Source organism: Miscanthus floridulus, chromosome 4 (genome assembly GCF_019320115.1).
Source record: "Miscanthus floridulus cultivar M001 chromosome 4, ASM1932011v1, whole genome shotgun sequence".
Lineage (NCBI taxonomy): Eukaryota > Viridiplantae > Streptophyta > Magnoliopsida > Poales > Poaceae > Miscanthus > Miscanthus floridulus.
This window is the reverse complement of record NC_089583.1, coordinates 113,482,599-113,494,351: the sequence shown is the minus strand read 5'-3', so window position 1 is coordinate 113,494,351 and position 11,753 is coordinate 113,482,599. Positions and strand designations below refer to the sequence as shown.

At 44.6% G+C, this 11,753-nt stretch overlaps 2 protein-coding genes and 1 pseudogene across 2 annotated transcripts; 1 reads left to right on the top strand and 2 right to left on the bottom strand.

Moving 5' to 3' along the window:
- Positions 1-1,300: 1,300 nt before the first annotated feature.
- LOC136552689 (uncharacterized) lies at positions 1,301-7,687 on the bottom strand. The gene is made up of 13 exons (XM_066544252.1): positions 7,515-7,687; positions 7,368-7,434; positions 6,908-7,018; positions 6,557-6,746; positions 6,357-6,442; positions 6,029-6,206; positions 4,460-4,571; positions 4,131-4,258; positions 3,804-4,010; positions 3,602-3,711; positions 3,134-3,257; positions 2,613-2,762; positions 1,301-1,773 (listed from the first exon to the last, which is right to left on the bottom strand). Exons 1-13 carry the CDS (start codon positions 7,606-7,608, stop codon positions 1,552-1,554), a joined length of 1,779 nt encoding a protein of 592 aa, XP_066400349.1. The 5' UTR covers positions 7,609-7,687; the 3' UTR covers positions 1,301-1,551.
- Positions 7,688-8,511: 824 nt separating this feature from the next.
- LOC136549113 (probable receptor-like protein kinase At1g11050) lies at positions 8,512-9,367 on the bottom strand (annotated as a pseudogene).
- A 173-nt stretch (positions 9,368-9,540) lies between these two features.
- LOC136549111 (uncharacterized) lies at positions 9,541-11,522 on the top strand. The gene is made up of 2 exons (XM_066540403.1): positions 9,541-10,247; positions 11,480-11,522. Exons 1-2 carry the CDS (start codon positions 9,541-9,543, stop codon positions 11,520-11,522), a joined length of 750 nt encoding a protein of 249 aa, XP_066396500.1.
- The last annotated feature ends 231 nt before the right edge of the window (positions 11,523-11,753 follow it).

Here is an 11,753-nt window from a genome sequence, read left to right as displayed (position 1 = left end):
TCATCAAAGAATGAATCGAACAGACGCCTCGTGCTTACCTTCATGTTTCATTTGGTTATGGACAATACCACACTAACCACAACAACAATACAACATTAAGAAATTATTGCGCGTGACATGACCTCGTTGCAAATATTACACCTCGAGAGGGGTTAACGAGATGGTACTTGGCCGTGCAATTTCGAAGCTGCCAGCAGTGGCATGACCTTTCAATATGGCCAAATTAAACCACTGCATGGCGCACATCGGCACATGCATAGATGATGATGACAGGGCATAGCGATGTGAAGTCTTGATCAACCACAGCGTAGATTATTTGAAGATTAGCCTTCACACATCATCGTCTTGTGATCATTGCTCCTCCCCACCACCCACGCTACAAACCGGGCGGATGCACATACGCTCTATATGAAGGAAAGGAACTGTGAGAGCAACTCCAACAGAAGAGCTATCTATGTTGTGTAATTTATATTTGACTATTTTTTACGAAAAAAGAGAAGTCCAACAGCTATTGTATCTGGCTTTCTAAAATAGCAAATCATGTATCCCAGAATTCTCGCATGCTAGATATAGCTTGCATATGCCGCTAGCCATTCGCCTCACCTTATTGAAAAGGGTGTTGAAGTTTTCTGTTTTTTTTTTTTTTGCTGGGGTTTCTATTTTATATGTTTGCTAAATCATAAGTTTAATCATCTATTTTTACCGACTCTGTTGGAGTTTAATCACATATTACAGGGACTGGGTTTTTTCTGCCGCATTGCACAGCATGGTTTTTTTTCTGCCGCATTGCACGGCATGACGAGCAGTGTGCCCACCGAACACTTCGGTGCACTTTCCTTACCTGTAACACCCCCCCGTCTAAAATTTACTTGCTCAGCTCCTCATATGAAACAGACCTATAAGGCTACATACGCGTCACACATCTCTTATCCTTCCGTCCACCGTGATAGTATCACACAAGCGAAACAAGAAAAATTAAACCGGTGCTCAACCAAAAACGCTTCCGTCCACCGTGACTCAAACCAAACAAGAAAAATTAACCGTGCTCAACCAAAATCGCGGGGGGCGATACATTTGGTGCAACACCGATGACTAATTTTTGTTTCACAATTACGTCCTCAGGTGTAGGTCGTTCTTGCCAGGAAAGCACACCAACCCAATTTACCAAAACTTTGAAGCATTGCAGCAAATTTTACAGCTATAAAATTTTGTACCTGAGTAGCAAGATAAATTAATATTGAAAACATTTTTCCTTATTGTTCCCTGCCTAGATATGGAAATGAAACAACTGAACATTCAATAATCCGAGCTATCGCAGTCATTGCTCAAAATTTAATACCACCAAAGTTATGCTGATCAGTCACCGAGCGAGAAGTACTTTGCAACGGTTAAATGATCCTTCTGACAAACAATCTCATGGGCGGGACAATGAAGAAAATCACACCCATCAAAGGTACTATGAGGACATTCTAATTTTACACTGGTTCATGCACCAAGCAAATCAAACGATCAGGATAGTGTACCAAAATTTAAGTGGGCAAATGCCATCTTTCAACCCCAGAACCTGCTCAGAAGACCCTTCTTCTCTTTTTTCATACGGTTCTCAAGGCTTGGGAACTCAACTGCATTGTAAGCCATATCAAGCACAATAGGATTGCATGGAACTGCTTGGAAGGGAGGTGGGAATTGAGCAATGCGACATGGAGCTTTGGTGTTTGGCTCACCAATCGCTGACTCATAGCTCTCTAGCATATCTAGAAGATACTTGTTCTCCTGCAAAATACAAATATATCATAAATATCTGTAATTATATATATATATATATATATATATATGTGTGTGTGTGTGTGTGTGTGTATATATATATATATACCGCTTGGTTTGATGTGCAAAGTATCACATCATGTAGAAGACAAAAGAAACAAGTTGGGGAACTAGTCAACTTAACCACTTACAACACTGATGATAGGCTGAAAAACAGTTACTGGCAGCCAAACAAATCAGGTCATAAATTCATAATATTAATACTACCTTCGTCCCAAAAAGAACGCAATTCTAGGAGTATCTAAAGTTTGACCAAATATATATAGGTCAAATATTAACATTTATGACACCAAATATGTATATATTATGAAAAATATCTCATGACAAATTTAATGATACTTATTTGGTATCACAAATCACAAATATTAATATTTTTATATAGTCAAATTCAAGATACTTTAACTAGATATTGTGCTAGAATTGCGTTCTTTTTTGGACGGAGGGAGTAATATACGAGCATACTCAAGTTTGTAGTTTCATCTATGCTTTGCTCAAATGCAATTGTGTGGACCGATACTTCTGCAACAGTTACTTGAGAAATGCAAATTTATAAAAAGGCACCATGATTATAAAATGTAAACTTCAAATGGCAGCACCAACTGAAACCCCAGAGGCACCCTGAATAGTATCTACAAGCAAAATGGTGGCATCAACCTCCAAATTGGCCACTATAGCACAACCAACCTAAAAATCAGAAGTAACTGGGTGCAACCTATATCGTAAGGGTGTCCTACCAATGCAAGCCTTATTCCGTGCTTACAGGGGCATATTTCATAATGGAAACATACCTTTGTTTTATCATCAGCAAGTGACATAGTTGAGACTCCTTTAGAGAGTTTTAAGGGAACAATCTCCTCCTCCATAATGCCTGTTGCATGTTCTATGCAGCTATTTGATCTACAATTGTCAGACAGCGACTTCAGATCTTGTATTAAAGCCTGTGAAAAATGAGCATGCATAAGTTACACGAATTTCTTACAATAATAATTAGAAAAAACGAAGATAATGGGAAAGCCCCACAAAGCCTAATTATCTTGGGATTCAATTTGCTTCAACTTAGTGAAGAACACGAACTATGTTATTAAATAGTTTTTTTCCTTAAATGCTACTATGCTCTAAGATTAACCTGCCAACAAAGTCAATTAACTTGCCATTCAATTTGCTTCAACGTAGAAAACCATAAACTCCAACAGATAAATTTTCCTGTATCTATCAAGGTTTCACGTTAATAATCCTCAGGATTGGAGGTGATATGCCAGTAAAAAGATTGCAAGGTGCTGGTTCAGAGCTGGTTGTTTCAGTGGCAAACCTTGTCAGGACTGTTTGCAAGCTGTTGCAGTGCAGAATCAGTGAGAGTACGGGCATGGCAGAATAATGCATATGCTTCAGCTCTTTTGCTTGCTGAACTATATGACTTTGCCAAAAAGAAACATCTGCACAATATTTCAAAGTGAAACATGTAAGGATAATCCACCAGGCATTAGATTTAAACAGATTTAAACCTTGCTAACCACCTGAAAGATTTAAACAGAAGAAGTGATTTACTAACTATGCAAGTGGCATACTCGCATGCATCAAACAAAAATGAAGAAGAGAACTCTTTTAATTTGCCGTTTGGTTATACATAATTGATGCAGATAGGAAGGCATTCAGACCAACATGTACAAGGGTGAAGATCATAAAATAGTTACAGAGATTTATTGTGAAAAGAGAGACAATGATGTAAAGAAAGCTGGTCGTTAAAGAGTACGCTAAACTTGGATACAGTGTAACAAACCTCTCAGCTCGGAAAGCCAAGCCTTTCAGCTCATACTCATGAATAAAAGAGTTCTCTTCTTCATTTTTGTTTCTTCCAGAGCTAACTAAATCTGTCAAGTCCGTTGCATTCTGCAAAAAGGAGTCTCACATCAGCAAAAGTACGAAGTCTAGTAAAGGCACGACAAAACGTCTAAAAAGAGGATGTGACAGAAAACAGATACCTGAATAAGCAGATCATATAGCCGAACAAGTTCTTCTGGCTTTGTGATTCGCTCATTTTTCTCATCTCGATGCTTTGTGAATTTACTTTTAGCAATGCTAACAAGTAACTGGTTACGCTCTATAGTCCTCAATCCTAGAACAGCACTAACAGCCTTGTCAAGACCATTCAGTTCATCTCTTATATCCTCAGCATTGCCAGCAGAAGCCTACATTCGGGGAAAAAAGATGTTAGAATACAAACCGTAACCATTGTATAACACATCTCTATTATCTAGTATGTTAGTCTGTACTAAATATATAACAAATAAAAACAACAAATTGCATACCAGGTCATTGCGGATGCAGCTCCGAGCATCATGGTATGCAGAAAATATTTTATCAAATATGGCAAGCTTTTTGTCAGCAGCAACTGATTCTGTAGCTGCACCACTCAAGTCTCTCTCAAGCTGCTGAGCTGATCATTTAACTCAATTAAAGAGTGGTCCACAAATATAAAACTACAAAGTTGCAGCAAGAAAATTGCTCAAATAAGGATTCTATAATCAGTCATTTTATCATGACCTGAATTTGATACGATCTCATTTCGAAACGAAAGGGCAGCATTATGTGGTAATCCTGCACAATAGTACTCCAGAAGTTAGAAGTAACTATATACCTTTCAAAATGGAGACACGGGTCTTTGCATTTGTAATAGGAAATGTGCGGCCAAGCCAGTTAAACTCGGTCATGGAAGCTGCCTGCTGTGATCTTGTCTCAGATAATACAGCCTGAAAATTTTCAAAAATACATCTAAGAATATAGGAAGAAAAGGGCATCTAAACAGACAAAAAGAAATTACAAGTAAACAAGTTGGTGTCAATTTTATGAAACTATATTAAAAAACAGTCCAAAGTTCCAGAAAATAAAGTCATAGCAATGGTCGGCCAATCATGAAATCAGATGGCAGGACGAATGTAGTACTATCTATAACATTTAGCTTCTTTTATTTGCCAACTGCACTATATATAGACATAAATGTTAGGTAGTATATTTGGGAGAAAATAGAGAGATCTGAAAAACCTCTCTAGCTCTGCATTGCATAGAATTGCAAATTTATTTTTTAGCTTCCCACAGAACAATTAGCACATCTAATCTAACATATTAAAATTGTGTATATTAAAAGAAGGCATATTGTTTCAAAATGCACCATAACTGTCCGGCAGACAGCCAGAACTCCAGCTGTTCAATCAAAATATCAAGATGTCAATAGTGGCATTGTGATGCCTTCATCACAAGCTAAAGTGATCTTTGGGCCTGTACACTTTAGTGCTACCAGTTCAAGAACACTAGCCATCTGTTTAGTGAATGCCAAAATTTCACAGATGGAGTTGCATGCAATATTGAAAGTAAAAAAATTAATCATAATGATTTGCTAAACAAGATATTACAACAAGCATGATATATATATATATATATATATATATATATATATATATATATATATATATATATATATATATATATATATATATGAGCATGACTTATACAGACACAAAACACTTCCAGATTATGAATAAAACTTTGCGGATCGCAGGGCCTGATAAAACTCAAAAGTTCAAATATGTACTCCCTCAGTTACAAATTGTAAGTCGTTTTGGCTTTTCTAGGTTCATAGTGCTATGCACCTTAATATACGCTGTCTAGATACATAGTAAAACAGCTACGGGCCATCCGGCATGCTTCCTAAAATGGGTGCAATCCTAAAAAAGACTTGATCAAGGGGAGAGACGTCCCCTAGACTTCAGTCTTAAAGAAGGGGCCCACTGAACTCGGAACAGGCAGGAACCTCACGTGCGCACGCTTCTTTGGCGGCCGCGGACCCGTCTGTGCAGTTTCAACAGGGAGATGGGCATAATACCATGCAGCACCAGGGATCAAACCGTGGTGGGGAGCTCTGCACCTCGGGTGCTCAACCACTGCGCCATCAGCGCGTCTGCAAATGGGTGCAATCCTCAAAACTGCAAGTATCAAAAATGCATCTGCACCCTTCTCTCCAACCTCGTAGCTCCTAATCCTATGCAGAACCACTAAAAGAACGAGAAGGAAATTGATTCCCAAAAAATTGACTCCTCGAGATAAACTCATATCAATCTAATATTTAATTTTATGGTCCATTGCAATGTGGTAGCCTACTAACTCCTAAGAAGAAATTAAAGTATGTCATGAACAGTAAGAAAATAAATACCTCCATCTTCGCCTTGAGAAGATCATTAGCAGTATCCAGGAGTTCATGTGCTTGTAAGTATGATCCACCTAGTTTGTGTGAACAGAAATCAATCATAGGCTCCACTTCATCGATGCGCTGACGGCATAATAGTTGATTTTCTATACTGCCATACTTCCCAAGCTCCTCATATATAGCCCTATAGAGAAATAGATAATAAATTACTCAAAATCATTAAAAAAACTAATTACTCATTCAAAAAGGAACAGTAACAAAAATATCCACACAATAAATAATGCCAGGCCCTAATGATCATATATTCTGAGAAAACAAGCAGAATTCCACAAACCTCGTATTCTTGAAATTTATCATTGCGGCGTCTATATTCTTGTCTTGCTCAAAAAACAAAGCACCTTTCATATATGAAGCATATGCCTGAGAAAAAAATTGTATCTTGGTGAAAATATTTTAGATTTGTCTTCAAAAGTTCAAATGTTATTATAAAAATACAGTTGAGAGAAGTGAAACAAAATATAGTGAGAAACACACCTCAGCTTCTAGAGATGTCCTGGAATCTCCTTTTACAGAACATAATTGCGAAAAAAGTGATGCCCATTTAACTGCTTTCCTAAATCGACCCAACATGTAGATACGCTGTTGTGCGTTTGTACCAGCAGTTTTCTTCTCCATGGCATGACTCCATGCTCGCTCAGCCATGTAAAATACTACATGCAGAAACCTGCTCTCACAAGTTAAATTGCTTCATGAAGTCCACTCCAGGTTTAAACAAATTTCAATAGTCCTTGCTCAAAACATCACACAAGGTTTATAACAATGCAAAGGGAATTATGAAGACAAGCAACATGCAATATAGCATATTATCAGCAGAAGGGACCACACCTGACATCAGTGACTGTTGACTCGGTTATATTCCTTCTGGTGTATTTACCTCGGCCATGCAAAAACTTGAGAGACTTGTACAGCCTTCTGAGTCGTGCAGAACAGTATCTCCTGCAGGCAATGCAAAATCATTCAGGCAAAGAGGCAGACACACCAATGAGGCAATGACAAAGGATCCCCATTCTAACTGATCATAACAAAGAGCATGATAGGAAACGAAACAAGCATAAACAGGCCGAAAGTTTGAAACGAAATTTCGAAATTTCCTGCAGGGTACAGGTACAAACGCGTAGAATTGGATCGCAGTGTACAGCAATTCAATAAGGAAACACTTCATCCCAAATCAAATTTTAGATCACAGCAGACAAGAAGACAGAAAAAGGACTAATAATCGAACTAGACGCGCAGATCTGGGGGAGGGTCGAGCAGGATCGAGTGGAGAGCGCGTGGCATAACGCACCGGTACCGCGTATAGTCGCTCTGGCGGAGACCATGCTGCATCTGCGCCTCCCTCATGAGCTCAAGCACTGCAGGAGATGAGACCCGTCAGGAGAAGGAACGAGGGCCAGATCGCCGGAGGATTCGTGGAGAGGGAGGGTAAGCTCACCGTTGATGGAGAATCTGATGGCCGGCTTCTCCTCGACGGCGGCGGAGGAGTCGACCTGCATGTCCGATGGCTGCTGGTCCGCGGGCTTCGACATGACGGTGGCTGCGGAGGCGGACCTGCGGCGGAGTGCTCAGATGCGGTCGAGACGAAGGGGTGCGGAGTGCGTGCGTCCGTCCTCCCGAAAAGGTTTAAACCCTCTTGATTTCACATAAGAGGCTTTTTGTTGTACGTCGTTATAAAAGTTTATAATTATTTATAAGTCATTAAAAATTTTAAGTTTTTTTTATTCATCACGCCATTCCGTTGATTTTCAGTTCGTTTTTCACCATTTGTCAGCCCTAACATGTGGGCCCGCCCAATCAACGAAGATGTCCAAAATATTACTGTCTCCGCTCGCTGCCCGACCTGGACGCACTCGCCGCCGTCGCCGCGCACGCCCTCGCGCTGCGGACCAGCCCCGACACCGACCCGCTGCCGCTCCCTACTCTCTCCGACGGCGCCACAGCCTCCGCCCGCGCCCGCGCCCGCGCCCGCACTACTCGACTCCGCCGGCGTGGCCGCGCTGGCATAGGAAGCCGGCCGCTCTCGCTAACGAAGCTATCGCGCGATGCCTGCGACTTGAACCCATACTGCTTTAGCCCAAGCCCGCCAGTGCCGCCGCCCTCCCCGAGTGCCTTGGTTGCAGTTGCAGGCACAGCGGGACATTCGGTGGAAGAAGAAGCGTTGCCTGTCGTCGGATAGCTTCGGCCACGATGACGACGACAGGCCAAGAGACAAGGTGAGACGATCCGACTAAAGATGACTCAGTTGAATTATCCGCAGGCATGAGAATTCCTCGCCCGCTTGATTTCGGCCCTCACTCTGCTTTGCCTAGATTCAGAAATGACTTGCGCAGAACAGAGAGGCAGCTCGGAAGAGCACGGCTACGGAAGAAGGTCAATGTCTCAACAACGAGAGAGCACTCATTGCGTGCCAAGCAAATCTTCTTGCTTTTCCTCTATTGTAATGTTATTCTCCCCATCGAATCATCACTCAGGATCCTCAGCGCCTCCGACATCCTCAGTGTCTCGGGCATGCTCGGGTGGAACGCCACCTTGATGTGGGCACACAAGGATCCCGACATGCACGTACCTTTCCATGGGCAGCCACGCTGGTGCTCGGCTCCTTCCGCAGGGCCTGGGTGCCCGGCCAGCCTTCGCGTGCGTGATGCGTCCATGCCCAATCGGTGATCAGCACGACCCCGGACGGGTCGAACAGGTCGAGCAGCGCGGCAACCACTCATCACCTCGAGCACCAGCATGCCGAAGTTGTACACGTCGCTCTTCTCGATGAGCTGCTTGTAGAGTGCGTACTCCGATGAGAGCTAGCCATGCGTGCCGGCGACAGTGTATCGTGAGGTGTGATTGGCCCTCGCGGCTCCACCGGGCGTGGCCGAAGTCCGCCACGCACGCGCGCATGTCCACGTCTAGGAGGATGTTCGTGGCCTTGATCATGTCCTGGTAGTAGATCCCCGGCTTGACGCCATAGTGCAGGTACTCGAGGCCCCTGGCCAGTGTCCCCGAGGATGGTCCTGCGCTGCGCCCACGACAACGCCAGCCGCCGCCTGCCTTGGCTGTCCTCGAAAATGTACTGATCCAGCGAAGCCTTTTGGCACGTTCCTCGCGCAACTGGTCATGCCCCCGCAGCACTCGCTAAGCTCCGTGCCGTAGGCGCGACGTCGCCAAGCTACCTCCGCCGCGCGCGCAGACGTAGGAGGGAGGGGACTCGAGCAGCTCGCCGCTGTCGTGGCGCACGAGGGCGCTAGGCAGGTGCGCGCGCGGCGTGCCTGCAGAGGCCGAGGTCACGAGGACCATCGCCGAGGCCGTCAACGACACCACTGCGGGTTCCTTGGCGGCGTCCACTGCCGAATTTTTTTACTATTTGGCCCTTTTTTCGAAAGTTTCTCACAAATAGACCTACTGAAGGAAAGAATTCCGGAAATGGACCCTTGGCTCGACGCTAGAGTGACTGGCGCGAGTACCTGGGCATGGGGAAATGGCCTGCCAGGGGGCTCGGCGCCAGAGTGACTGGCGCCGAGCTCGGCGTCGTAGATCTTGGCATCGAGCTCGGCGCCAGTCACTCTGGCGCCGAGCCCCCTAAATATCTGCCGCCCCACCTTTCTTCTTCTCCATCTCGCCCTAGCCGCCCCTGCCCGCGCCGTCGCCGCTCCATCGCCGCGCCCGTGCCCGCCCGCGCCACCGCGCCACGCCACGCCGAGCCCACGCCGCGTCGCGCCACGCCGCCGCTGCTGCTCCGGCGGCCGAGCCCGCGCCCTCGCCGCGTCGCGTCATCTCTGCTGCTCCGGTGGCCGAGCCCGTGCCCTCATCGCGTCGCACCGCCGCTGCTGCTCCCTCGCCCGAGCCCGCACCGCGCCGCCGTGCCCTCGCGCCGTTGCCCGTGGTTGGCTACAGCACCGCGCCGCCACGCCCTCCACCACCATCCTCGCCTTAGCCTCGCCTTGGTCTCCACCGGCGGCCTCGGCCTCGCCTCGCCTTGCCCCCTCCACCGCTGGCCTTACCGTGCCTTGCCGCCGTCCACTGCCGGCGTGTCTCCCGCGCCCAGTCGAGTCGGACTCGCCGTGTGGAGTGCCGGGCACCCTAGCGATCGCCGCGCGCCACCTCTATCGTCGGCCACGCCACCGTGGGCCCAGGATCTTCGCCTTGACCTACGCCCGTCATCCGTCGACCCGGAAAGGTAAAAATTATGAATATGCAATGTACCTATTTAGTTGGTGTTTGTTATTTACTAGTTACTGTGATGACTCAGTTAGTTGATTTAGTGAGATATATATGTAGATAGATAGAAACATAGATACATTGGTAAATAGATATAGTTAGATAGCTACTTAGATATGTAGTTATATTTGTAGTTAACTATATATGATCTAGCTATTTAGTGAGTATACTATAAATATATACGTAGTTATTATCTTGATTACTTAGTTTGTAGTTAGAAAGTACTTGTTATGTACTATCTATCGTCTAATTTAGGACTAAAGGAACATGTGTTTCGTTACGTTTTTTAAATAGATGAACAACCTAGTGACCATATGTAACACCCTGGGTGTTTAAATATTAAAAACAGGACATGTCATCATATGCATTGCTAGGCATTTGGTCATATTGTAAACTTTGATATGCATTCACTAAAACAAGTTTACATTTGTGTTATGAGTGTTGAATTGAATTGTTTGAATCAAGTCAAAATTTGGTTTGGATTTGAATTTTCCAGAAAACCCTGATTTTCAATATTTAAATCCTACCCTGAAAACTCATTTCAAAATCTAAGCATATTTTGGGGTTGAGCCCAAAATAAAAAGTGTAGAGCTTGTCAAGTTATACAAAGTTTGTTTTTGGAGTTTTCAAAGTTGTTATGAAAAATTTGGAGTAATTCGAAAAGGCGTAATTCGTTAAATATTCCCGATTTGAATTCAAAAGTTTATTTCAAAATGTAGACCGAATTAGGGATTGGTTATAAAAGCAAAGTTGTAGAACTTTGAATTTTGAACAACTTTTATTTTTAGAGATTTTTGAGTTGTTATACAAATTTATGAGTAATTTGAATTTGAATACAAAGGGACAATTCTATAAATTCTGTGAACAGTGTTCACCGCCTAAGCTACACCGCCGGCGACCTTCAGGTTTGCTTCCAGGCGCGGTCGTGGCCGTCTTTGGCATTGCGCTAGGCGCGATGAAGGCCACAGCAGCAGCTTCCTTGCGCTTCTGAGCCGCTCTATTTAGCCTTGGTCGTCGCCGTTTGCCCCCGCTCTCTTGCTCTGTTTTCCCGACGTCACGGCCATAACTCCGGCGAGCTCTCACCGTCGCTTTAGCGCACTTCAGCCACTGCAAAGCTTGTCATAGCTCTGTCTGCTACTTGCGCACCCAACCAACCTTCTTTTGTCGCTTGTCTTCACCGGAAACTTGCAGCTGCGCGCTCTTCTTCCTCGCGGCCGGCAACCTCACCCGCTGATCCCGTTTCGTCGTGGTTAGTGCGTTGCGGTGAGTCTCTGTCCTTACCGAGCCGTGATTCAGTTTCACCATGATGTCGTGGTGCTTTGTACCTTGATGCTTGATCAAATTGTCCACCGCAGCCATCGGAGCACCACCGTCGTAGTTGCTTGCTCTGCCGTGACCGTTGTGACCGTCGAACGGCGTCTCCAGTGCTCCTCCGGCCTTGTGCTCTACTCAGTCACGTTTGGGG

Bases quoted from the DNA above. Each gene is read 5' to 3' on its own strand.
- LOC136552689 (XM_066544252.1), bottom strand. From the start codon at position 7,608: ATGTCGAAGCCCGCGGACCAGCAGCCATCGGACATGCAGGTCGACTCC. The intron at 4,011-4,130 runs GTATGCAATTTG...CCCCGAATGTAG, and splicing joins GCTGCATCCGCAATGACCTG to GCTTCTGCTGGCAATGCTGA. The intron at 2,763-3,133 runs GTTTGCCACTGA...CATTTTTCACAG, and splicing joins TTGCAAACAGTCCTGACAAG to GCTTTAATACAAGATCTGAA.
- LOC136549111 (XM_066540403.1), top strand. From the start codon at position 9,541: ATGGGGAAATGGCCTGCCAGGGGGCTCGGCGCCAGAGTGACTGGCGCC. The intron at 10,248-11,479 runs GTAAAAATTATG...GGAAACTTGCAG, and splicing joins TCATCCGTCGACCCGGAAAG to CTGCGCGCTCTTCTTCCTCG.